The 26,441-nt window shown below is 41.6% G+C and overlaps 1 protein-coding gene across 1 annotated transcript in view; it reads right to left on the bottom strand.

Moving 5' to 3' along the window:
* Positions 1-26,441, bottom strand: part of COL24A1 (collagen type XXIV alpha 1 chain) — a 979,161-nt gene that overhangs the window by 463,500 nt on the left and 489,220 nt on the right. The window contains exon 17 of the mRNA XM_078645481.1: positions 3,461-3,514. Coding sequence (XP_078501607.1) covers positions 3,461-3,514 — 54 coding nt within the window. The remainder of the gene's footprint in view (positions 1-3,460; positions 3,515-26,441) is intronic.

Genomic DNA, 26,441 nt, shown 5'->3' with positions numbered 1-26,441 from the left:
AAATCTTGGGGTGATGTTTGACTCTGACCTGTCATTTGCTCCCCAGATAGATCGTGTAGTTGGGATGTGCTTCGGTATACTCAAGAGTCTACGAAAGATCTTGGACCTACTTCCTGTGGGTGCCAGACAGACCCTGGTGCATGCCTTGGTTACATCAAAGCTGGATTACTCCAACCTCCTCTATCTGGGAATAACAGCTAGAAGCCTCAATCATCTCCAGGTACTTCAAAATGCCACAGCCCGGCTGGTGCTGAGGCTCCCAAGGAGAATGGCCTCTAGAGCTGTTTTGAAATCCCTTCATTGGCTTCCGGTCAAGGAAAGGATTATCTTGAAAGCACTATGTATGTGTCACCGGATCATCGAGGGCAAGGCGCCCTACCCTCTACACTGCCTTATCACTCCTTACAGACCGGAACGTAGGCTCAGATCCTATGGTACCGGACTATTAGCAGTCCCCAAAATTCATAAAGCCCGAATGCGGGGCAGATCCTTCAGGCTACTCGCAGCCAAGAGCTGGAATATGCTTCCGATGGAGCTGCGTCTCGAACCTTCGGAGGCAAAGTTCCGCAGAGCTCTTAAAACACATCTTTTCCGCTCAGTACTGATGTAATCTCCCTGTTCTGGCCATTTCTTACTTCTCTCTCAGCGCGGGGACACGCCGGGGCGCGTAACCAGGCGCTTTATAAAATCCCATAATAATAATAATAAGCCCAACTATTGAGTTCTTGAACAGGCCCATATATTATTTTCTGGAATAGGCCCATGAATGGAGTTTTTGAAAAGGTCCATGTATTGAATGCCCGACTTACTGTAAACGCCCCAGCGAGAACACCCTCGGCACCCCTCCTGAACCAACTACACTGACTCCCTAAATGGAAAAGGGTAAAATTCAAAATAGGCTGTATTATTTATAAAGCCCGCAATGGTTAGGGTCCTTCGTATCTCTCTAACAAGCTCTCTTCCTATACCCCTGCATGAACTCTTAGGTCCAGCACTGAGCATCTGCTCATCATCCCCAGAGTCAAAAAGGCACGTAGCAGTGGCAAGGCATTCTCTTATCTCGCCCCTCTATTTTGGAATAATTTACCATCCCATCTACGTTCTGGACTAAATCTGGCCCAATTCAGAAAGATGCTAAAAACCCACCTCTTCTAAATCTCCCCCCAGTCTATCATGATTCCTCACCGTCCCAAGCGCCGAGATACCCTCATGGGTGATTCTGCGCTATACAAACCAATAAACTTCAAACTTCAATGTGTGTAAGTGCTTTGATGGTGAATAAGTGCTGGTGTGATGGCTCAGTATTTTAAAGGAACATAGATCTGCAGATCACAAGTTTAAATCGTGGCAAGGTCAGCTCAGCCTTCCATCCTTCCGAGGTGGGTAAACTGAGTTCTATGACATTGGGCAATAGTAGCAACTACTATTTATAACAGGAAGAATGAGAGAAGTGTGGCAGGAGGTGGAACGGCTAGTGTTGTATATGAAGTAAACACAATAAGGTGATGGATGGAGTGCCGAAACATTTCAGACACTCGTCCCCAGATTTTGTTTGAATACATCATCATTCTTTAGCTCACTTTCCCATCCCAGATCAGATCCAGCCATATGGAAATCAGTCTTGACCTTGTTCCTCGTGGGAACAGTCCAGTCCGAACTGCCAAGCCAGGTCTTCCCTGGGCAGGAAACTAGCTTATTGTGTTTACTTTTTCCGCCCTAAGTTGGTAGGGTATGCACAGACGTGGGTCCCATGCTCACTTTGCCACTGGATAAAAGTTACTCGGGCTGATGAGGGGTGTTACCTCGAAACGAGCCTCAGGAAGCTTGTTTCCAGTTCAGGGAAAGACCTGGCTTCTGTCCATCATCTTATTGTACTTGTGTTAAATATAAATTCATTAATTTATAAATATGATCTTATCAATGCTCAATACTATCAAATTGACCCGCAAAACCATAATTACAACCTTCAAATACGCTCCTAAATCCGTTTTTATCAGATTCTTCAAATATGCTAAATGTAAACGGACTTCTAGGGAGGTGAGCCTTAAGAAACAATTGTGGTACATGGGTTTGACATCTTAGTCCTGCTACAGACTACAGAGCTAGGCTAGTGTCATTATAAATACCTGTGCTCAAACCTCCCACCTATGGAGGGCTCTGAACAAAGAATTAGGAATATTCAATCCGTTGAGCTTCAACAGCTGTGGTAAATGAACAGTACTGCCTCCTACATAACTCTGGTACTTGTTGTATTTGAGGACCAATTTCTGTTCCCAACACTTACAAGCACTACGGCCTGTGGGAAGACCAAAAAAGCATCTTAGGCGCTTCAAAAGGTGTCCCTCAAATGTAGGTGGCCAAAATACACTACTTATCATAGGTTAGAACTAACCATGGTAGATACAGTACTTGGGAGATTAGCTACATATGGGTATTCTATGCCAAAACTACTTTTCCCTGTATGTTGCACTACTTATGTCACCATGGTCATGAAAAAAAGTTCAGTACCTATCAAACTGCCAACATGTTTTTCCATGAACTGCATTCAGTGCTTACTTTGAGCCAGTGATTGCAGGTCGGGCTTACCAAAACTATTTTTTGGGCACTACCATTTCCTCAATAGATGTCGACCCCAAGCAAGAGGGTGAAAAACAGAAAGGAGGAGGAAGGGAAAGACGAAAAAACTGTGTCAAGGAGAGAACTTAGGGATGAAAAAGAACCTGCTTGAGGGAGATAAGGATGCATAGAAGTCTGACAGTGGATTAAAGAGGAAGGAGGTGGAACCAAGACTGCTCATCCTTGGTATTCAGGACCCTGCCTTTAATAGCACCAGCTTTGGGCTTCTGGGCAAAACTTTGGGCATTGTACTTACTCTTTTACAAATTACGTAGTGCTTAATTTGAGCCAGTGGTTTCCGGAGCTCAACACTGGCACTTAATCATCAACTCTGGTGCTTTTCATGAGCACCAGCTAAGGACACATTCATTTACAAGGAGATTAAATGATTTGCCCAGAATCACAGGATGTTGTGATGATGCCGGTACACAAACCTTGTTCCACCAGCTCCGAAATCGCCAGTGCTGGCCCCTATGCCACATCCTCTCCTCACTTTCATGGTTAGTAGTAGGTTCTGTTTTAGGCGGGTGCTACAATGAGAAATGGGTTGGTGCAAGCTGCCTCCAGACGAGAGCCAGGCATATCTTTTTTTTTACTAACTAACCACTGAAATTAAGCACTGATTGCGTGTGGCCTATAATTGTACCATGATTTATTGCAGTCAGAAAGATGAGCAAAACACATGTCAGATCTACAGAGTAGGGTATTCTTTCATCGTGCACTCAACACTTTTATTGTCTCCATAACATGACATGTACTTCAAGAAATGCTCGCGAGGAGCTACAGAGAACTGATTGACTTTGTAACAGCATTTATCAATTAGAAAAACATGTAATGTGCCTACCTTGTCTCCTGGATACCCAAGTTCTCCGGGTTCTCCCGCAAAGCCTTGTTCACCCTAAAAGGAATACCACGTACATGATACAGCTTAAAACAGTTATGGCAGCGACAGCAAAACAAATTGAAATATGGAAAATGTCATCATCATGATAACCCCACATCACTGCAGAGGTTTACCATACTATGGACTAATAGTATTATGGAGAATGGAGAACAAATTTATGTGGCAAAGTAATCTAAATTATGCAGCTAAACTCTACATTATGAATCAAATTCTTGTGCAGTATTATTTTGATCCATTTGAGCTAGAATATATATCTTGAAACCTGTGAATTGCACAAATTATGTGGCAAAATTCGGTACACCCTTAACACAGCAATAAACACTGCTGCCATAGAATCACAAAATTCCACTGGCCCACTCCATTGTCCATTCCAATTCCAATTCCAGGCACTGCCCATTATTAGCTGCACTTTCAAAACTACAGAATTCCCCAAATTAATCAAGTATTATACAAAAACATAAGGATAACTTGTAACATGGTCCGACATTACCATCACAGGGTTTGGGTTTGGGTGATATATATATATATATATATATATATATATATATATATATATATATATATATTCACTGAAAAAACCATAGGTTTCAAACACGTTATAGTTAGGAATTAGCATTGAAAGAAACTTGCAAATTCACTGAAAAAAACATAGGTTTCACACGTTATAGTTAGCTGGACATTTCACTCATACAAAACCTTTGATATTCCCCCGTTATAGTTAGTTCAGCTAACTATAACTCGCGCGACCGCAATGCACTGCTGATGACGTCACATATTACATCACTCATGACATAGTCAGTGACATCACTCATGACATCACTGATGACATCATCCTTGTGAAAGAGTGGCAGACCTCCTCTCACCCTAATATTACCTTTGATACACACATTCAAAAATAGAAACTAACATTTTCAAAAAAATGTAAATATTAATACGAGTTACAACATCCTATTCAGTAATTTCAACATCTCCATACACATCCACTCATTCACCAATAGTTCTATATAGTCACTCATACATGTACTCACTCATCATATGTACTCATACACCTATACATCCTGTTACACACCGATACTCATCCGTAGAGTTACTCACACACATACTCACAGATGAAAATAAACTATCAAACATCCATTTACTTGTATATACAGCTATACACACACACCACTACACTAACTTCTACAGAAACGTACACATACTTACTCTCTTAAACAATTACTTATAGAAACACATACTTATTTATACAGGAACTCTTTTAAACTCTCACTCTCACATATACTCACTTATATACATCAATACTCACAGATACTAGTTTAAAGCATATGTAGTTACTCATAAAGATACTATTGAGACAGTCATTCACTCACTAACATACCCATACACACACTCATCCACCCATGCGGTCCTGCACATATGCTGTCTTCAAAACACATACAGTGAGTCACTCATTCATGCATCTATGCGCTAAGTAATATCCCCCACCGAACCATACAGACACTCATACTGATACTCAAAAAACAAACTAATAACCCATATACACACTTATGTAGCTACTCACCAACCCTTGCAGCCACTTATACACAAAGTGAGACACTGATACAGATATTTAAATATTTAAACATTACTCGTTAATACATGTATTCACTAAGATACACTTAATAAGTCAGGTATACTATCAATTTTAGAAAAAAACCATCCATTTAGACACTTATTTACCTATTTATTTTTCCATCGACCTTTAGATATACGTATAAAAAATATTTATTTTTCAGAAAGACACACATTCACTGGATGATGTCATCAGTGATGTCATTTGAGATGTCATCAGTGATGTCATGAGTGATGTCACAGGCCATGTCATGAGTGATGTAATATGTGACGTCATCAGCAGTGCATTGCGGGCGCGCGAGTTATAGTTAGCTAAACTAACTATAACGGGGGAATTTCAATGGTTTTGTGTGAGTGAAATGTCCAGCTAACTATAACATGTGTGAAACCTATGTTTTTTTCAGGGAATATATATATATATATATATATATATATATATATATATATATATATATATATATTATACCTTTCCCTGGTATACCACCACGATTTTTCATCAAAAAACCAGTGCCGAGGCCCAAATGGTGCTAGATGTTAGTATTTTATTGGCTCACGAACATAACCCAACGCGTTTCGAAGACAAGCTTCTTGCTCACTGACCCGTGAGCAAGAAGCTTGTCTTCGAAACGCGTTGGGTTATGTTCGCGAGCCAATAAAATACTAACATCTAGCACCATTTGGGCCTCGGCACTGGTTTTTTGATGAAAAATCGTGGTGGTATACCAGGGAAAGGTATAATAAGAAGGAAGTGGCGATTCCGCCGAGAGCCCGCCGTTACAAGTGGCTTAAGCTAGCCGAAACTTTGTGTGGTTTATATATATATATATATATATATTCCCTGAAAAAACCATAGGTATCACACCAGTTATAGTTAGGTGGAAATTTTACTCGCATAAAACCATTGAAATTTCCACGTTATAGTTAGTTGGACTCACTATAACTTGCGCGTGCAATGCACTGCTGATGACGTCACATATTACATCACTCATGACATGGTCAGTGACATCACTCATGACATCACTGATGACATCTCAAATGACATCACTGATGACAACATCCTTGTGACAAAGTGGCAGACCTCCTATCAGCATAAAATAACCTTTGACACACACATTCAAAAATAGAAACTAACATTTTCTTAAAAAAGGAGAAACCAATACCAATTACAACAACTTATTAGGTAATTCCAACATCTACATACACATCCACTCATACACCAACAGTTCTATATAGTCACTCATGCATGTACTTACTCATCATATGTACTCATACACCTATACATCCTGTTACACACTAATACTCATCCATATAGTTACTCACACACAAATTCAAAAAACCATTTACTTGATTATACTGCTATATACACACTACACATACTTCTACAGAAACGGAAACATATTTACTCTCTTAAACAATCAATTATAAAAACACATACTCACTAACCCACCAATACACACAATCATCCACCCATACAGTCTTGCACACATGCTGTCTTCAAAATACATACAAATAGTGAGTCACTCATTCATGCATCTGTGCTCTAAGTAATATCCCCCACCGAACCATACAGACACTGATACTGATACTCAAAAAAACAACTAATAACCCATATACACACTCATGTAGCTACTCACCAACCCATGCAACCACTTATACACAAAGTGAGACACAGATACAGATATTTAAATATTTAAACATTACTCGCTAATATATGTATTCACTAAGATACATTTAATAAGTCAGTTAACCAATCAATTTTACACAAAAAAACATCCATTTAGACATTTATTTACCCATTTATTCTTCCATCAACCTTTAGATATACATATATAAAAAATATTTATTTTTCAGAAAGATACACATTCACTGGATGATTTCATCAGTGATGTCATTTGAGATGTCATCAGTGATGTCATGAGTGATGTCACTGACCATGTCATGAGTGATGTAATATGTGACGTCATCAGCAGTGCATTGCACGCGCAAGTTATAGTGAGTCCAACTAACTATAACGTGGGAATTTCAATGGTTTTATGCGAGTACAATTTCCACCTAACTATAACTGGTGTGAAACCTATGGTTTTTTCAGTGAATTTAATAGGTTTTTTAAATGCTAATTCCTAACTATAACTGGTGTGGAACCTATGGTTTTTTCAGTGAATATATATATATATATATATATATATATATATATATATATATTCACTGAAAAAACCATAGGTTATAGACCATATATAGTTAGGAATTAGCATTTACAAAACCTTGAAAATTCACTGAAAAAACCATAGGTTATAGACCATATATAGTTAGGAATTAGCATTTAAAAAACCTTATTTTACTCACACAAAACCATTGAAATTCCATATATAGTTAGTTGCACTAACTATATATCGCGCACCCGCAATCCACTGCTGATCATGTCACATATTACATCATTCATGACATGGTCAGTGACATCACTGATGACATCACTGATGACATCTCAAATGACATCACTGATGACAACATCCAGTGACTGTATGTTTCTGTAAAGTTAAAATATGTCTTACATATTGAAGAATGAGTGGATGTATAAGTGTCTGGATGAAGGATTTAGTAGGTGCGTAACTGACTGTATGAGTGAGTGATTAAATGTGTCTCACTGAATGCATGGGTTAGTGACTAAACTGTCTTAATTTGTGCATCATTATGTCTGTTGTTCTGTAAACTGCTGCATGTGTTGATCATTAGCTATACGAGAGGCTATATGTGTTATTAATTGGTTGCCCAAGTATTTCTATGGGAGATTGAGTTTGTGTGGGGGTGGCTGGAAGGTGTGTGACTCTATGCATAGATGTGTGAGCAGTTTATTCACTAGGTGTATGAGTTCAAGAGTGCATGTGGAAACAGCTACATGGGCAGTTGACTGTGTGCATGAGTGTATTGATGAGTGAATGGATATCTCAATGCTACATGTCATAGTAAGTACATATGTAAAACACAGTACATGTGAGAGTTGGCATATATAAATAACTGTGCATGAGAGCCACTGAATGAGTGAGTGGTTGTATCGATCATTGTGAACTTGTATCAGGGATTGTATAAGAGAGTAAATATGTGTTAGTATATGTTTCAATAAGTAAGGTGTGTTTAACTGTATAGTTGAAGAAATGGAGGTGAGATTGTTTCTTTGCATGACTGACTGGGTGTGTGAGTAACTCCATGGATGAGTGGCAGTGTGTGAGTGTCTGTATACACTGAGTGTATCTAAGGTTATATTAGAGTCTGAAGAGGTTTATCGTATTAGCACAAGAATGATGTCAAATGAGATGTCATCAGTGATGTCATCAGTGATGTCATTTGAGATGTCATCAGTGATGTCATCAGTGATGTCACTGACCATGTCATGAATGATGTAATATATGACATGATCAGCAGTGGATTGCGGGTGCGCGATATATAGTTAGTGCAACTAACTATATATGGAATTTCAATGGTTTTGTGTGAGTAAAATAAGGTTTTTTAAATGCTAATTCCTAACTATATATGGTCTATAACCTATGGTTTTTTCAGTGAATTTTCAAGGTTTTGTAAATGCTAATTCCTAACTATATATGGTCTATAACCTATGGTTTTTTCAGTGAATTTCAATGGTTTTTTAATAGCAAATATCATAAACTGTCGAATGTCAAGTACGTGGTAAGTGAAAACATTTTCGTGTTTATGCACACTGATCTGCTTTGAATGGTGCCCCCCCCCCCTCATTTCTATTAGGAGTACTCTCTCTTTGCAGATAGTGAAAGGTAGTTAACGCAGGCGTTTGCCCCCGTTGTAATCCGTCGTGCCTGCTTCTCTCTCCATTTGATTGATTGTTATCCAAGTATTTACTGTTTTAGAATTACTTCTCTTTGGTTCATTCTCTATTTACAAACAAACACAGAGTCGCAATACTCTGTTTAGTCCTTGCAGATAACGAAAAATCGTGTAAAAAGAAAAGAAAAGGAATCGAGCAAAATCAGTAGGCCACTAATGGGATCTCTTTTTGACCTCGCTAAAATAGAAACATTAGGAACAACCCCTCATGACAAATACAAAACTAGTGAGATGAACTGAACTCCACACAATGATGGCTGCAAAACAGCTCGGCTCCGCCACCCACCCCGCCCAAAATAACGATAAAGAACGGCTGCCATGATTGGTTGCGGAATGACCACGACGGAGCTACGAAATGGTGCTGCTCTCATGCTAACCCCAGCTTCAGTCTGAAACATCCAGAAACACTGTAGACTACCAATTCGATCAGTTCCGGTAGCGCCCCAATGTAACCCGGTAGAGAAGAACTAGCCCTCCCCTCTTTGACTGATGGTTCTTGTTGCCTGTCCCTTCTGTTGCCATTTAACAGAACTATTTAGCCTGCTGAAAGGGGTTGTGTTCCGTCCGCTGGTTGGTGGAGACATTTTGACTATATTCTGTACCTGCGTTGTCGCGTAATGCGTCATATGACGCGCCACGTTAGCGCATCCGGAAGTCATCCGGGGCGCGCAGCGCGTAACGTAAGCATAACAAGTCATGTGACTTGTTAATAAAACTTTTCATTGGTTCATTTTACTTTTCTTATTGTAATGATGAAAGGCTTGGTCATATGACCTAAAAATTACGCTTTTCATTACTTCCGAACATTATTTTTTCTTAAATATATGTTATAATGTTCCAGGCTAATGTACTTTCCCGGAAATTTTACAACTGTCCTGCAAGTAAAATATATTCTTTTTTCGAGAAAAAGAGTGTTTCTTCGTCCCATGACGGAGCCGTTGAGCAAAAGAGGGTCGACCTGCTGTCTTAGTCGCCGATACGCCTGAATATGAGATTCTTATCGATCACTTTATGTTGCAGGAATAGAAAACACAACAGCCCTTGACCATTTATCTTTACTGCGTTCCTTCGTATTATACCTTTTACCCTTCATGTAATTGGTCTGCTTTATTTCACTTGCCTTTTAATGATTCTAAAACAGTCACTATTATTAAAAACTTTACCAATGTATATACTACTACCATGTTTTCTTTTAAAAACCTTTATTGTGAAAATGTCATTATACAAATACGAGCCTATAACCACGTGGGCCTGCCACAGAGCAAACTGTAATCGTATATGATGAATAGACATTTACACTGTAGAGGAACGTAACGGGCGGGCCATTAGGTTGCAAGAACTAAGGTGTCTAACAGTTACGGAATCGGTGGACGTACATTTTATAATTAAAATACGACAGGGCCAGTTACAATAAAATTATCTAGATATACATTTGCGGGCAAGTACCATGGGTGACGTTAATTCGAACTTTCAACAGTACAGTAATCAATAACACATCAGAACTTAATATCAATAGGGATGTCGAAATAGTCAATCAATTCTCGTCCCCGCCCGCCATGTGCTTCAAAACTGCATACGTATCTCGTGATTTCAAGGTTCTGCAACCAGTACACAACAAGGAGTTACGAGTCCCATTTATTCCGGCGCCATTTTGGGCGAGGACGGACATGGTCCAGGATATAGTCAAAATGTCTCTACCAACCATCGACTATGATGATGTTCATATGCTGTATTTATTAGAGTAACACTCATCTGTCCACATGAAAATAATTTGCCACAATCTAAACATGTCATTTTAATCTTTCCAAAGTTCTTCTAAATATTTGGGACCGTTTCCCTTGCCTCTGAAGCTCTCAGTGCCACTTCTTTGATGAATGTACTAGCAGGTCAGGCGTTCTCCTCCAAATCTCTCTTTTATGCAGCACTATAATTAATTGGTGCCACCTCTCCATATGACGATGCATGGTATAGTTACCACAACTATATTTTTTTTCGGTTCCTCTGGAGAGTTCAGTTCATCGTGGCAGATGAAGCGTGTAACGTACCGGGCATTTACCTTTTTTTGCATGTACAGGAAAGGAAAAAAAAATCGAGCGTCCGAGTTCTAAGGTGTCCCAGGGCCATTTTAGTGGACCAGGCCCAAATCCAAAGAACAGGCCGCCATTTTGAGAGTCCTCTTGCAGCCGCCTGTCGCTGTAGCATCAAGAGCAGCCGAAACTCAGCTGAATGGCAACTGAAACGGTAAAGGGGCGCCCCACTACAGCAGACGAGCCTCCACCTAGGAAGGCCCATTCACGCCGGCTCCCCCCCCCTTCGGGCACCCCACGCCGTTATTCGGAGCAGTATTGTAGGATGGCCACACCAGTGCGGCAACTTGCTAGACATCACCTCGGTGGTAACCGAATCTCAACGCCTTGTGGTGTCTTCTATTCAAAAAACATTGTTATGCTGCCTTCGACCTATTCGCCGCAAGTGCGCACACAACTCAACTGCATAGCTTGCTAGACACCACCTCGGTGCCATCCGGATCTTGGAATGTCAGCACCTTTTGGTGTCTTCTCTTCAGAAAATATTGTTGCGCTGCCTTTGGCCCCATTCGCACATCAGTCCGCTACTGACGCCATCTCACAGGCTAATGGGGCGCCCCACGCCGACTTTCAGCATTGTAGAATGACCACACCAGTACAGCAACTTGCTAGACATCACCTCGGTGCCATCCGGATCTCGGCGCCCCACTGCAGATGAAGTGCCTCTCAACTATGAAACCACCACGGTGACATCCGGATCTTGGCGCGTTGTGCTGCCTTCGGCCTATTCGCACATCGGTCCGCTACTGACGCCATCTCACAGGCTAATGGGGCGACCCACGCCGAGTTTCAGCATTGTAGGATGACCACACCAGTACAGCAACTTGCTAGACATCACCTCGGTGCTATCCGAATCTTGGCATCTCAACGCCTAGTGGTATCTTCCATACAAAAAATATTGTTACGCTGCCTTTGGCCCCATTCGCACATCAGTCCGCAACTTAGACATCACCTCGGTGCCATCCGGATCTTGGCATCTCAGCGCCTTGTGGTGTCAGTCAGAAAATATTGTTGCGCTGCCTTTGGCCCCATTCGCACATCGGTCCGCTACTGACGCCATCTCACAGGCCAACGGGGCGCCCCACGCCGACTTTCAACATTGTAGGATGGCCACAGAAGTGCGACAACTTACTAGACAGCACCTGGGTGCCAACCGGATCTTGGCGCGTTGTGCTGCCTTCGGCCTATTCGCACATCGGTCCGCTACTGACGCCATCTCACAGGCCAACGGGGCGCCCCACGCCGACTTTCAGCATTGTTGGATGGCCACACCAGTGCGGCAACTTACTAGACACCACCTCGGTGCCATCCGGATCTTGGCGCGTTGTGCTGCCTTCGGCCTATTCGCACATCGGTCCGCTACTGACGCAAACTCACAGGCCAACGGGGCGCCCCACGCCGACTTTCAGCATTGTAGGATGGCCACACCAGTGCTGCAACTTGCTGGACACCACCTCGGTGCCATCCGGATCTTGGCGCGTTGTATTGCCTTCGGCCTATTCGCACATCGGTCCGCTACTGACGCCGCCTCACGTGCCAACCTATTTTCTACGCATTTTATACCCTATGCCGCATAACAGGTCATGTGACTTGTTTATAAAACTTTTCATTGGTTCATTTTACTTTTGGTTTCCTAATGATGGAAGGCTTGATCATATGACCTAAAAACAACACTTTTCATTGGATGAAAACTTTTTTTTTTTTCCCAAACGATGAAAGCCCCACCTTGTTTCTGGATGTTTCAGACTAAACTGGCGTCAGCATGAGAGCACCACCATCTCGTAGCTCCGTCGTGGTCATTCCGCGAGCAATCATGGCAGCCGCTCCCCACCAGAAGCCTGCAGGAGTCGGGGCCCCCAAAACTTTTGATGAATTCTCAAGGCGGAGGGGACGCTTTCGAGAATGGGGTCCAAGACCTAGCAGACAAGCGTCCGATTTCCAAGGTGTCCCAGGGCCATTTCAGTGGACCAGGCCCAAAAAGGAAAGAGCCTGCCGCCATTTTGAGAGTCCTGTGACAGCCGCCTATCGCTGCACCGCAAGAGTGGGCGCAACTCAGCTGAATTGCGGCTTTTGACACAGTGGACCAAAAACGGACGGAATGGCAACTGAAACGGTAAAGGGGCGCCCCACTACAACAGATGACACTCCACCTGGAGAGGCCCGTTCACGCCGCCTCCCCCGGGGCGCCCCACGCCGTTATTCGGAGCAGCATTGTAGGATACCAAAACCAGTGCGGCAACTTACTGGACATCACCTTGGTGCCATCGTTCTGCTGCCTTGGAACTATTCGCACAACAGTTTGCTACTGATGACCCACCCCCCGCGACGCCCCACGCCGTTATTTGCTGGGTGGCAACTTACTAGACATCACTTTCGTGTCATCTAGATTTCGGCGCGTTCTGCTGCCTTGGAACTATTCGCACAACAGTTTGCTACTGATGACCCACCCCCCGCGACGCCCCACGCCGGAAATCTGGACGTTGTGCTGCGTTGGGACTATTCGCACAGCCGACCGCTACTTCGTTGTTTTTCCCTAAAAATGTTTATATGTTATTACTATTTTTGTTTTCTTGTATATATTTATAAATTATTAAAGTTTTATAATCTTACTACTTTGTCGGAGTGCTATATATTTTTAATGTGACACATAATTGTAAAAACTTTCATGTACAAAGAGTCATCCCTGGAATCTTCCGCTTCACGCTCGGTCCCCTCCCCAATCACAATACAGGATGGTTTTCAGATAATAGCAACGCTTCTGCTGTGACGGATCTCATCGAGTGTGGGCCTTGATCTACTATAACTCCTTTGAAGAGGGGTGATTCTTTACAGCTGTGGCCATAAACTACATCTGCAGGGCTAGCTGATAGCCTAGGACCGGCCTGGACAATCGGACACAGAGGAAAAGAAGTGTCAGAGGGTGCGGTAGTGAATAGGGCGAAAGGGAGGTGTCGGGCGGGCACAGGGTGTGATTCTCAGGGAAGAGCAGCGCAGATGGGGGGAGGTTTATTACCCATGCATAAGACAGAGAGCGGGGGTGACCACTGCCTGGGTGAGATGCTTGCGAGGGTGGGGAGCCATGCTAAGGATCGACAGCGTGCACAGAGTGGGTCTGGTCAAGGCATCTAAAATGGCTGCCGTGCACGACAAAAGTGTGGCATTTAAAAAAAGACAAGATGGCGCAGACAATGTTTTTCAACACTTCCTGATTTCCTTCGAATCGAACGTTAACAGACGTTGGGGCATATTACCAAAGTTAAGCGATATTTATCCCTAACGATGCATTGCAAAGATTTTTTTACCGTCAGAAATTATCGCAGATAAACCTTGCTATTATCAAGGTTTATCGCAAATACGATAAAAAACGACCGCAATGCATTAATATCGCTGAAAACTCAGCGATATTCATGCATTACCGAGCTAATGCTCTTAGCCATGTTATCCACCTCCCATTGGATAACATGGCTAAGAACTGCTCAGGGCAGCTGTTACTTTTTGGAGATATTCGCGCTTATCTCGAATATTTCCAAAAGTTGATAATAGGAGATAGCGATGTTAGCGACTGTTTCCAGTCGCTAACATCTTGGCATGCCCACTTTGCATGTCATTAGTGATAAATATCACTCACATGCAAAGTGGGGCCCAAGATGGTCGCTATCTCCTACTAGCCGTCGCTAACTGGTGTTAGCAACAGCTAGGTAATACAGATATAATTTTATCTCCGCGAAGCGGAGCGCTGTTACAAATATATATCTTGTTTTTGAACGTTAATTTCTCAAAATGCACTGAAGCACATATATTGAGACCTAGCAAAGGCACATCGGGCTACCAGTCCCTAATATTTTACCAAGTTTCGTGCAATTCCATTCAGCCGTTCGATTATTATTATTATTTTTTTTTTTGCCCCGCGGGGCCCTTTTAAAACCTCCACATCAAACCTAGGGGGTCAGCGAGGATCTACTATGCCCCCTTATGGTCATTTGCCCCTTCGCTTTGGTCTCCTCTTGTCTCTCGATCCTACCGAGAGACAAGATGGCGGCCGCTACGTACTGTTTGTAATGTTTACAGACACCGGAGAGCCAATCAGCTTCGCTTCGCAAAGCTCCGTAACGCGAAAAGTACGCGAAGCGGTGCGCTGTTACAGATATATATCTTTTTTTGAACGTTAATTTCTCAAAATCCACTGAAGCACATATATTGAGACCTATCAAAGGCACATCGGGCTACCAGTCCCTACAATTTTGCCAAGTTTCGTGCAAATCCATTCAGCCGTTCGATTATTATTATTATTTTTTTTTTTTGCCCCGCGGGGCCCTTTTAAAACCTCCACATCAAACCTAGGGGGTCAGCGAGGATCTACTATTCCCCCTTATGGTCATTTGCCCCTTTGCTTTGGCCTCCTCTTGTCTCTCGATCCTACCGAGAGACAAGATGGCGGCCCCTACGGACTGTTTGGAATGTTGACAGACGCCGGAGAACCAATCAGCTTCGCTTCACAAAGCTCCGTTGCGCGAAAAGTACGCGTCCTGGAGCGCTGCCCGGTCCGCTGTTACAGATATATATCTTTTTTTAAACGTTAATTTCTCAAAATCCACTGTAGCACATATATTGAGACCTACAAAAGGCACATCGGGCTACCAGTCCCTACAATTTTGCCAAGTTTCGTGCAAATCCATTCAGCCGTTCGGGCTAAAAGTGAGGCCAACCGCCCGATGGAAAACTCAATGTTAAAAACACGTTTTGGGACCCCCCTTTTTTCTCGACCCCCCCTGGACAAACCCCCCCCCAATTTTCAGGGGCTGCTCAGAAACAAAATGTGCCATTTTCCTGAAAATTTCAGCCAATTCCGTCCACAAACGCCAAAGTTATTAGACATAGAATTTTCAAAAAACCCATAGAGAAAAAATCCTAACTATATATACCTACTGGCGACCGCCAGTAGGTAATATATATATATATATATATATATATATATATATATATATGAACAACACAGACTCCGGTCATGAAAGAAGCCGTCTCGCAGGGCGGTCCGTGATCAGGGCACCGGCAGCCCTGTACAATATCGCACCACAGCGCTTCCCCACTTAGGAAGAATTATCACGGACACCTCGCATGGATTTGCAGGTAATTTATTCAAATATCAGACTGCACCGCAACGCGTTTCACCTTTCGGCTTGATCACGCTAAAGAAGCATTGCAGTTAGCACATTCAAATACACTTCAGTGAATAAACATAAACAAAGGACTTAAACCACCGTGAGAGAGTGAAACAGTGATATAAGGCGGTGCCACCATTTTAACCTAGTCAATATCATCAGTAAATTCAAATGGGGAAATACCACAGGTGCTCAAAATTATATCTCTAATGTTCAGCTTAGAATAAATCATTACATTTTCGGCGTTATTACATATTAATACTCCAAAAATCATGCATCTCGCCCAAGTGGGCCAACACATAGTTCATAAATCCATAAATCCAAGGTGTACCGCCCAAGTGGGCTACCGTGTCAGTGATCCATACGGATAAAGATAACGCCTAATTCCAACATCATAACGGTCCCATAGTAAGCTGTGTCAAAAGAAAAGAGAAAGTCTCGCCCCAGTGGGCATAAGTTGTCAGTGGTACTTCACGCTATGAAGATACAAATAGTCTCATATCAGGTAAGGTCCAAAAGCAAAAACCACCTTCACCATATAATGTGCCACCACCTAAAAATAAAACAAAGTGATATAATCATATCAAAATACACTAGGAAATTTAAAATTCGAACGGCAGCAGATATAAAAACACAACAAGATCCCGCAAGGACTTAACTCAAGCGAAGAGTTATCTATTCATCTGCATTAAATCGTTTCTTGCTTTGCAAACTGAGATATTTTTGAGGTAGTCATATTACCACAATTATGTAATGTACATGGTTTCTGGGGATATGCCTGTAATGTACTTGTGTATATATATGTTGTGTTTTTATATCTGCTGCCGTTCGAATTTTAAATTTCCTAGTGTATTTTGATATGATTATATCACTTTGTTTTATTTTTAGGTGGTGGCACATTATATGGTGAAGGTGGTTTTTGCTTTTGGACCTTACCTGATATGAGACTATTTGTATCTTCATAGCGTGAAGTACCACTGACAACTTATGCCCACTGGGGCGAGACTTTCTCTTTTCTTTTGACACAGCTTACTATGGGACCGGTATGATGTTGGAATTAGGCATTATCTTTATCCGTATGGATCACTGACACGGTAGCCCACTTGGGCGGTACACCTTGGATTTATGGATTTATGAACTATGTGTTGGCCCACTTGGGCGAGATGCATGCTTTTTGGAGTATTAATATGTAATAACGCCGAAAATGTAATGATTTATTCCAAGCTGAACATTAGAGATATAATTTTGAGCAACTGTGGTATTTCCCCATTTGAATTTACTGATGATATTGACTAGGTTAAAATGGCGGCACCGCCTTATATCACTGTTTCACTCTCTCACGGTGGTTTAAGTCCTTTGTTTATGTTTATTCACTGAAGTGTATTTGAATGTGCTAACTGCAATGCTTCTTTAGCGTGATCAAGCCGAAAGGTGAAACGCGTTGCGGTGCAGTCTGATATTTGAATAAATTACCTGCAAATCCATGCGAGGTGTCCGTGATAATTCTTCCTAAGTGGGGAAGCGCTGTGGTGCGATATATATATATATATATATATATATATATATATATATATATATATATATATATAAAAATATCTCCGTTTCCCTTCTGCAGAGCCCAGCCGGGACAAAACCAAAGGAACGGATTACAGACTCCAATTTTTGTGGATCAGCAGGTCTTTATTATCTTATAGCCAGACGCGTTTCGAATACCTCCGTATTCTTTCTCAATGTAACAAACAAATGGTCCGCTTTTTATTTTTATACATTTTATGGCGTGATGCTTTCACCTCATCTCAGTGTTAAACATAGAAAAAATACTATATACCAATGTATGCTGGGTTTTGTAGTTTCTTAGCTCTAAAACCAAATTACCCAGTATAGTTGTATTTCATGTCACAACAACCTAACAGCATGAATGCTCAGTCATAAAAAATAGTAGATAAAACATAACGCACCGATATATTTGATTTCTTGACACAGAACATATCTTAATTTGCAGTCAAGGTCACTTATATATATATATATATAAAATTTCTATGGCAAAATGAAACCCCTCATTTTGTTCCTTTTCAAATTAAATGTATTAAGTGTTACCACTTTATTCCAATCAAGATGACTTCAGGTGTGCCATACTTTTGTCATAAGTAAGATTGTTAGCGTTCTAGTTGTTCTTTAGAACACTCTGGGACATTCTGTCATTGGGCTATAGTTGGGCTACATCCGGCTGATATTTGGGCTACATTTGTTTTTTTTTGTCTCTGGTGGCCATCTTTGGGCTACATTGGGCTACATTTGGGCTCTAACATATATATAGCCCAATGTAGCCCATTATATATTTTTTCAAAGTTAATTTTCGTAAAAACCACTGGAGCATATATCTTGAGACATAGCAAAGGCACATCGGGGTACCAGTCCCTACAATTTTGCCAAGTTTGGTGGAAATCCATTCAGCCGTTTGGGCTAAAAGTGAGTCCAACCGCCCTATGGAAATTAACATGGGGAAAACACGTTTTGGGACCCCCTTTTATCTCGGCCCCCGCTTGACGGATCCCCCCGAAACTTTCAGGGAAGGAGCGGAGCACAGCGAGGCAAAGTTAAGGAATATTACAGGCAGATCCCTCATTCGGCGCCAAAGTTATTCTCAATAGAATGTTGCGGATTTCCTATGGAAAACGATCCTAACTATAACTACCTACTGGCGACCGCCAGTAGGTAATATATCTATATATATATATATATATATATATATATATATATATATATATATATATATATATATATATATATATATATATATATATATATATATATATAGAGAGAGAGAGAGAGAGAGAGAGAGAGAGAGAGAGAGAGAGAGATGGATAGATAGATATATAGATGGATAGATAGATAGATAGATAGATAGATAGATACCATTGACATTTTTCTATACAATTGGTATCATTCAACAAATCTGCATAACACTTTAGGTTCATCCAAATTCCAATTAACTTTGCAAGTTTTGTGCAGATTTGTCAATTCACAAAAATAATTTTCTGACTTTTTCCACTTTATCTTCCACATAAATCTTTGCATTCCTCTACAACAAATAAATAGGAGAATCTAATAACATCACTCTTGAAAGAAGATGTTTCAAGTGCCTTTGCTTTGTTTAGTGTAAATCTGTTCATGCGATTGTGAAATTAGCATTACAAAAATGTGCCAGTGGGGTTAAAAGGGTAGACCATTAGTCCATAAATGGTCTACACATCCGGATTCATCTGTCAACATAAAAAATAACTGAATTTAAATGAGTGAGGGATCTTTCCTTTATCTTGTTTGTGGACCGAAAGTCAGGTTTTTGGACCCGAAGTCTCTCATTGGCTGACCACAACTGAGAAAAATCTGTTGTGGTTACCTTTACAGGACATGGGACATGGTCCACAAGTCCCAAACACAGTGAAGGAGCTATAAGTGTTAGAAGAAAGCAACGGGAAGGTTCTCAGACCCAGAAGACTAGACGGCCAGTGCAGCTGCAAGGCCTGTGAACCCAGCCTTGTGGTCCACATACCATGCAGCAAGGGCTCGTGGGCCTTTGTTAGGACCCTGAACAGTTTTGTTGACCCAGGACTGGGTTCATGAACACTTTGAGGGTTCCAATGAAGGTCCATTAGCCTCAAATGTTTGATGTAGTATATCTTCAAAAAGTCCCAGAATTCACTGAAAAACTACAATGAATGAGCAGAAATGGTTACAGTTGGTTATACAATCTTAACCAGTGCTTAATCTTAGCACCAGCATGTATTTGTAAACACAGGCACTTATTTTTGACAGTCTACCACATGGTGGAGTTGACTGTGCACTTTTTTTAAAACGAAATCTTTTTATTAACAGTTCAATAAAATACAAATACAAAGCATAATTGTGCACTAACATTTCAATCGACATTGGTGAGGGATACAGTTGGACCTGACCGCTACTCAACCAGGCCCCGAACATATACTTTTTTGACAGTCCATCAAGAACATATTGAATATATTTTAAATAGATATAAAAGAAATGTGTTCATGCCATATTTACAGCATTAAATGACGTGGGAAAGATTGGCAGTGTTGAGTGGAGCAATTGTCTGGCTCCAACTGCAGTAACTTCCTGAGAAATACCTAAGGGCCTGCCACTTATATTTTTACAAATTAAGCATTGATTAACATGTTTAAAAACACTGCTGAACTTCACTAAGAGTCTTCAGTTAACCTGAAGTTACTAACGGTTTAGTATGCAACAAAATAACTCACACAAAAGCAATGCCATCCACAACTCACACACCAGTGGTGCTGTTGAATATCATGTTTCAATCCGTATTTCAATTAAATAGTTTTTTTTTGTTTGCTTACAACTTTGGAGCCCATTGACCAATCTGCACCAAATGTGGCACTTCCCTAGCATGGCCAACTAAGGACTAGCAGGCAAAATGTTTGTGCATCTATGTGTAGGGAAAACATGTTTCCTCACTTTAGCTTACATAGGAAAACAGTCCCAAAATTTTCATTTTTACTGTGGTGTAAATCCATTCTGTAGTTTTTGTTATATTGACATACAAGAATGGTCTGTGTGGGTTTTAAAGGGTTTACAACTTTGTATATCTTGTCAGATGAAAAGCTAATTGTTGATTTGCTTATAAAGTTTTCACCATTATATAAATATGCATGAAAGTTGTCAGAATATTTGTGGCATTTTCAAATTCATGCAGATCCATCATGGGGGACCTCGGTAAAAAGGGGAGTGGGAGGAAGTGTTCATTTGCACATATGTTTGGAATCTATGATGAAGCTACACACAATTTGGCAGAAGCTTGAAAGGAATATTCTTCTAATGAGATGTCAAGTCTTATGCCAGTCCAGCAGGGGGCAAAGTTTAATGGGGTGATCAATTACATTTTTATTTGCATAAATTGTTGGCTGTGCTTGATGGCTCAGCATCAGATGTGGCAGGCTGTTGCACCCAGTGCAGCCATTTCAGTTTTTGTTACAACGCAATGGCGGGGGGGTTGTTAATGAAGGGTTTCTGGTGGATCTGGATGACATGTTTCAGAGACTTAACCTGTACACTTTCTTTTGATTGTCCTGATCCATCAATGGGGGGGCCTAGTTGAAAAAGGTGGTGGGCAAAAAAGTGTTAATTTGCTGATAACATTGGCACTATGCTATGCAATGCTACTAGATTTGTAGAGTGCATGGCGAGCCGGAGGCATCCCAGTGCTAAGAGAAAGAGGAAGCACAGCAAGCCTGAGATCAGGTGTAGTCAATCCTATGAGAGGTCACCATGGAAAGAGCCAGGATTTAATGGCTTTGCGAAAGCGTAACTGATTGTCCAGACACCTAATGGCCAAGTGGAGAGAATTCCAGAGCTTAGCAACATTGATTTGAAAGGAGCGCCCTCCCTTACTGGCTCTTTAAACTCCATGAACGGTAACCAGATGCTTAGTTGGAAGAACAAAGGACCATATTGGGGTGCAGTGAGTGACAAGCTGTTGAAGGATGGGCGGGCCTTTCCCTTGGAGAATGCTATGGGCAATGCATGAGGACTTGAGTTCAATTATTTGAACAATGGGAAGCCAATGCAATGCCATCAACCCCAGCCTGGGAGATTTAGACCTGGGAATACTCAGTAACATAGAAGCAGCTGCATTTTATATCACTTGCAGTTCCTGGACGACAGCCTTGGCAGAACCCAGGTAAAGAAAATTCCCATAGTCTAGGTGGGAAAGGATTAATGCCTGGACTACTACGTGCCTCGCGGTCTGAGGCAGCAGCAGCAAAATCTAACGTAGCATCCCCAACAGACCAAAGCAGCTGGCTGAACGTTCACTGGCCTGGGTACAATCATCAAGGTGTCATCAATCCACATCCCCAGACCTTTTATAGTTGACTTATTAGTCGGGGGACCCAGGTGAGTAGGCCGAGCCAAATCGTATTGGATGGGGGACATATTGCCATGTGTCACTAATTCGGTTTTGGCTCCATTGATCTTGAGATCTTGACGATAGATGTTAAATAACATCGGGCTGAGTGGGGACACCTGCGGGACCCTACAGGTGACAGGCACGATATTCAAGGCAATGCCCTTGTCAACAACCTGGAATGTATGATCATTTAGAACCACCCCAGTCCAACGCTTTTCCTGTAACACTAACCTTATGCAGAAATACAGAATGGTCAACGGTGTTCAAGGCCGCACTAAGGATCAAGTAGATGATGGCAACCATGTCCCCATATAGAGTCTCTATTTAGCCTCTTCCACCACTGCCAAAATGGCAGTCTGTGCTGTGTCTGGAGCGCAAGCCAGTTTGTGTTTTCAACCACCTTACTAAAAGCTGGTAAAAGTAAAATAGGTCGGAGGTTTTCAAAACAGGCAGGGTCAAGGTTAGGTTTTTTTCAGTTTGGCTTTAACCACCACATGTTTCCAGGGTTGAGAAATAGATCCAGTTTCCAGCGACAGATTGGCCATTTTGAGCAGCATAGGGAGAATAGTCTTCTGCTCTAGAGCAATGATCCTGGGGGGAGTTGGATCAAGGGGAGATTCTGATTTGATTTTACTGAAAAGAGCCTTCAACTTCTCCAATGAGAGGGGATGGAATTTGGAAAGGATGAAGGGACAATCAACCCTAAAATTGTTGTTGGGAACAGAACTAATGCGTCCACAGTCCTTTTCAAAGGATTGACAGATTTCCAACATTTTTAAATTAAAGAAGGAGGCAAAAGGTTTGCATCTTACAGTTAATGGTTCAGAAAGATGTGTGCTGGAGGAAAGGTTTAGCAACATTTTTGTGATTTTAAGCATTTCTCTGAGGCTTTTGCCAGCTTTATTAATCCTTATTTCAGAACAAGACACTAGGGCAGAATGGATTTCAGCATTATAAACTCTAACTCTCTCCCTATACATACTTTTTTTGGTTCGGTATTCTCTTTCCTCCATTCCCTTTCTGCAACCTTAACATTTTTCTTTAGAGTTTTTATGTGGGGGGGAATACCACAGGGCAGACTTATTATTAGATTGTTCTGTTCCTATCCCTTTAGGGATATTTTGATCTAAGGACTGGGTCTGCCTGTCCGTTATCTTATTGTGGGTGTCTAGTGGACCAAGGCCCAGACAGGGTAGGATTGATTCAGTGAACATATCCAGCTCTCCATGTTTAACTGAGACCATTGTCGGTCAACCATGATCGTACTGGGAGCAGACGATTTAAGTATCCTAAGTTTCATGGGGATCAAAAAGTGATTGGTCCAAAAGGAGAGGAACTGTATACACTGTGTAAGGAATTTCCATAAAACTTGGCAGAAGCTAGGAAGGAATGGTTTTCTAATGGTTTGTCCATCGAGGGCGGGAAAGAGTTCAAAAGAGGACAATAAAAATGTAATCTGCTTATAACTATATTGCTCTTTGAAGAATCTGCATCAAACATGGCAGGCAGTTCACAAGCTACACTTAGTGCGGCTATGTCAGGTTTTCTGCGTATCTGATTGCACGGGAAGTAAAGAGGGGGGTCAAAACATTATGGATTTACTAATAAAACTGGCACTGTTTGATGTTCTGCATGCAATTTGGCAGAGACATAGCATGTCTGGTCTGTTCTATGTTGTCTCAATGTCATCCCACTTCAGCAAAGGGGCTGAAGCAGATTTCAACAGGACGTTTCCATGTGCTAATAAATTTGGCATCATTTACTGAATCCACACAAAATTTGTCACATGTTTAAAAAGGTTAGTTTTCTGTCGATTATATATATAAGACTTGAGCATAACTCTCAGGAGCGCATGTAGTACGTCATAAAAACACATTAACAGCCTGGCAAAGTATCACGCGATAGGCGTTAGACGAACACATTTCAGTGCGGTGTTCAGCATCACCGCACTGAAATGCAAAGTCACGCATTATGGCACCTGTGCACCAGTCGAGTCGGAGGCTGCTATAATGCACCATACTGCCTGTGACAGCTGTGGCAGCACGCAGTGAGCTCTGCTGCCGGTAGGATAAGGGGGCTGGCTCAGCTGCTGTGCTGCTACAATGTTACACATTAATCAAGACACCCGACAGCATGGAGTTACGTCAAGAGTCAGTGCCCAATGGATAGTGTCAGTTTGGAAACACACTTTTATAGGCGGGTTTGACCAGCCGCCTGCAGCGTGAGAACTCAGCAGGCGAAAGTTGGTTCTGTTCCTTTTGGCTGCTGCGGTAATGGTCATAAGAATGCTGCGCTTGCACTACAGTAAAGTGGTCCTGCGACCGGACCCGACCCGAGCGGTTCCTTAGCAGTCCAGAGGCAGCACATACAGCTGAGCCAGACTGCGGCTGGGTGTTGCCGAGGAAGGCCATGAGGCTCCGTGACAGTTTTAAGCTACGTTAGTAGTCACCCCAACTAACTCTTTTTGGGTCAGGGGAATGTGAGGGCCACTGTGGTGCTTGTCAACTTAACTTCTCAGCATCCCGTGTGTCACTAAGTCAGTAGAGCCTGTAGGGACAGGCTGTGGCTGATGTTATGGTGGCTGCCGCCAGCTGGGCTCGGCAGGTAGTGGGCGGCATGCTGGACCGGGGTGGACTGCTCAGTCAGATAATTATTTTTTTGATGAGCTTCTTTTCTCTTGCAATAATACAGCCTGTGGCATGTGATGCAACCCTTCTTGGAGTTTCTCATCGCGGAGACGGGTGTACTTGCTTATATTTATATGTTTCCCTCGTCTTTATTGCTTGATTTTGTTTGCCAGAAAGGGTCACTCATAGTGGTTGAAATGTCACTCATGTTCACGCTGAAATTATGACACTGTCACACAGCAATTTGAAACCTTGGCAGCTATGCATTAACTTCGCTGACGAAATAACAGTTAAGAATCAGTTTTGGTTCAGCTAACACAAAACTGAAAAAGCCGTGAAATATGCAAATGATAGTGTGCAATGCGGAATTTACAAAATAACTCATACCCACTGCCATGTTCAGTACTCTCCAGGAATGTTTTAAAAAAAAGCTGCCTACAAACAAAGGGCAATCTATAGTAGAGGGATGCGTAATGGTGTGCATTGTACGTTGCACACCATACCTGGTGAATTTCAGGACGTTTTCAGATTTGTGTTCACTGAACCGTAACAAGGTCTGGGAGAAATTTTAATAATGCTGGCAAAATTGGTGTAATTGTGATAAGTAGATTATATTTTGCTGAACATATTTACCAAAAGTGCTTGTGAGGGAAATACCGGCAAATCCCTTTTCACTTTAAAAATATAATTTTGCAGAATTTTTATATTACATTGTGAAATTTGGCAGGAATGAAGGATTACGCCCACACTAAACCATAAATGGTCTTTAACTTAATTTTTTTCAGTGAATACATACACACATATATATACAAACACATGTATATATGTATTTATTTATACATATATATCTGTGTGTATATTATATATATTTAAATGCACAGACTGTAATATGTTATGTGTTGTCATTGTTCAGTTTGGGGAGGGAACATAATTAACGGGTCTCTGAAATATGGGGTATGGGCTTCATCACCATAAAGACAGCCACTCTTCAGAGCCCATTGTTTTATCCAAATTCTATTAATAAAAGGTAGACAGACAACAGCTTCAACAATCTTCCCATTCTGCTAACACAATGCTCTTAAGAAAGCAAAGGGCTTTTTTTAAAAACAATTCTGACATTTTTAACCACATAATTAAGTATTTTTTCTTATTTTAGGTGCCGACATCCCAAAAGTATAGTCCAGTATTTCATTTAATGTTTTCAATAAAGATTTAATATAACAAATACATAGCAAGCAAAGTGTAATATGGACTTGTGATGCCTTCACTTGGTTCTGGAGATATGTTTAAGTCCCCTAGCCTTTGACCTTGTGGTTTATGATGTCATACTACTGAAAAGACAGGTGTGCAAAAGACATATATGCCAATCTGCTGTTAGTAAAATTCTGTTTATAACCATTTTTGAGGGAGATGGGCATTATCATCTGCTCGAGGGTCCACCCTTCTTAGGTCATGGCTCTTCACTACAACAATGGGTATTAACAGCTGATTACACTCTGCACATATGCTTATTACCTACTGGCGGTCGCCAGTAGGTAGTTATAGTTAGGATTGTTTTCCATAGGAAATCCGCAACATTCTATTGGGAATAACTTTGGCGCCGAATGAGGGACCTGCCTGTAATTTTCCTTAACTTTGCCTCGC

The sequence above is a fragment of the Lissotriton helveticus genome, chromosome 1_1, assembly GCF_964261635.1.
Source record: "Lissotriton helveticus chromosome 1_1, aLisHel1.1, whole genome shotgun sequence".
NCBI classification, from domain to species: domain Eukaryota; kingdom Metazoa; phylum Chordata; class Amphibia; order Caudata; family Salamandridae; genus Lissotriton; species Lissotriton helveticus.
This window is presented reverse-complemented; position numbering and strand designations above follow the sequence as displayed.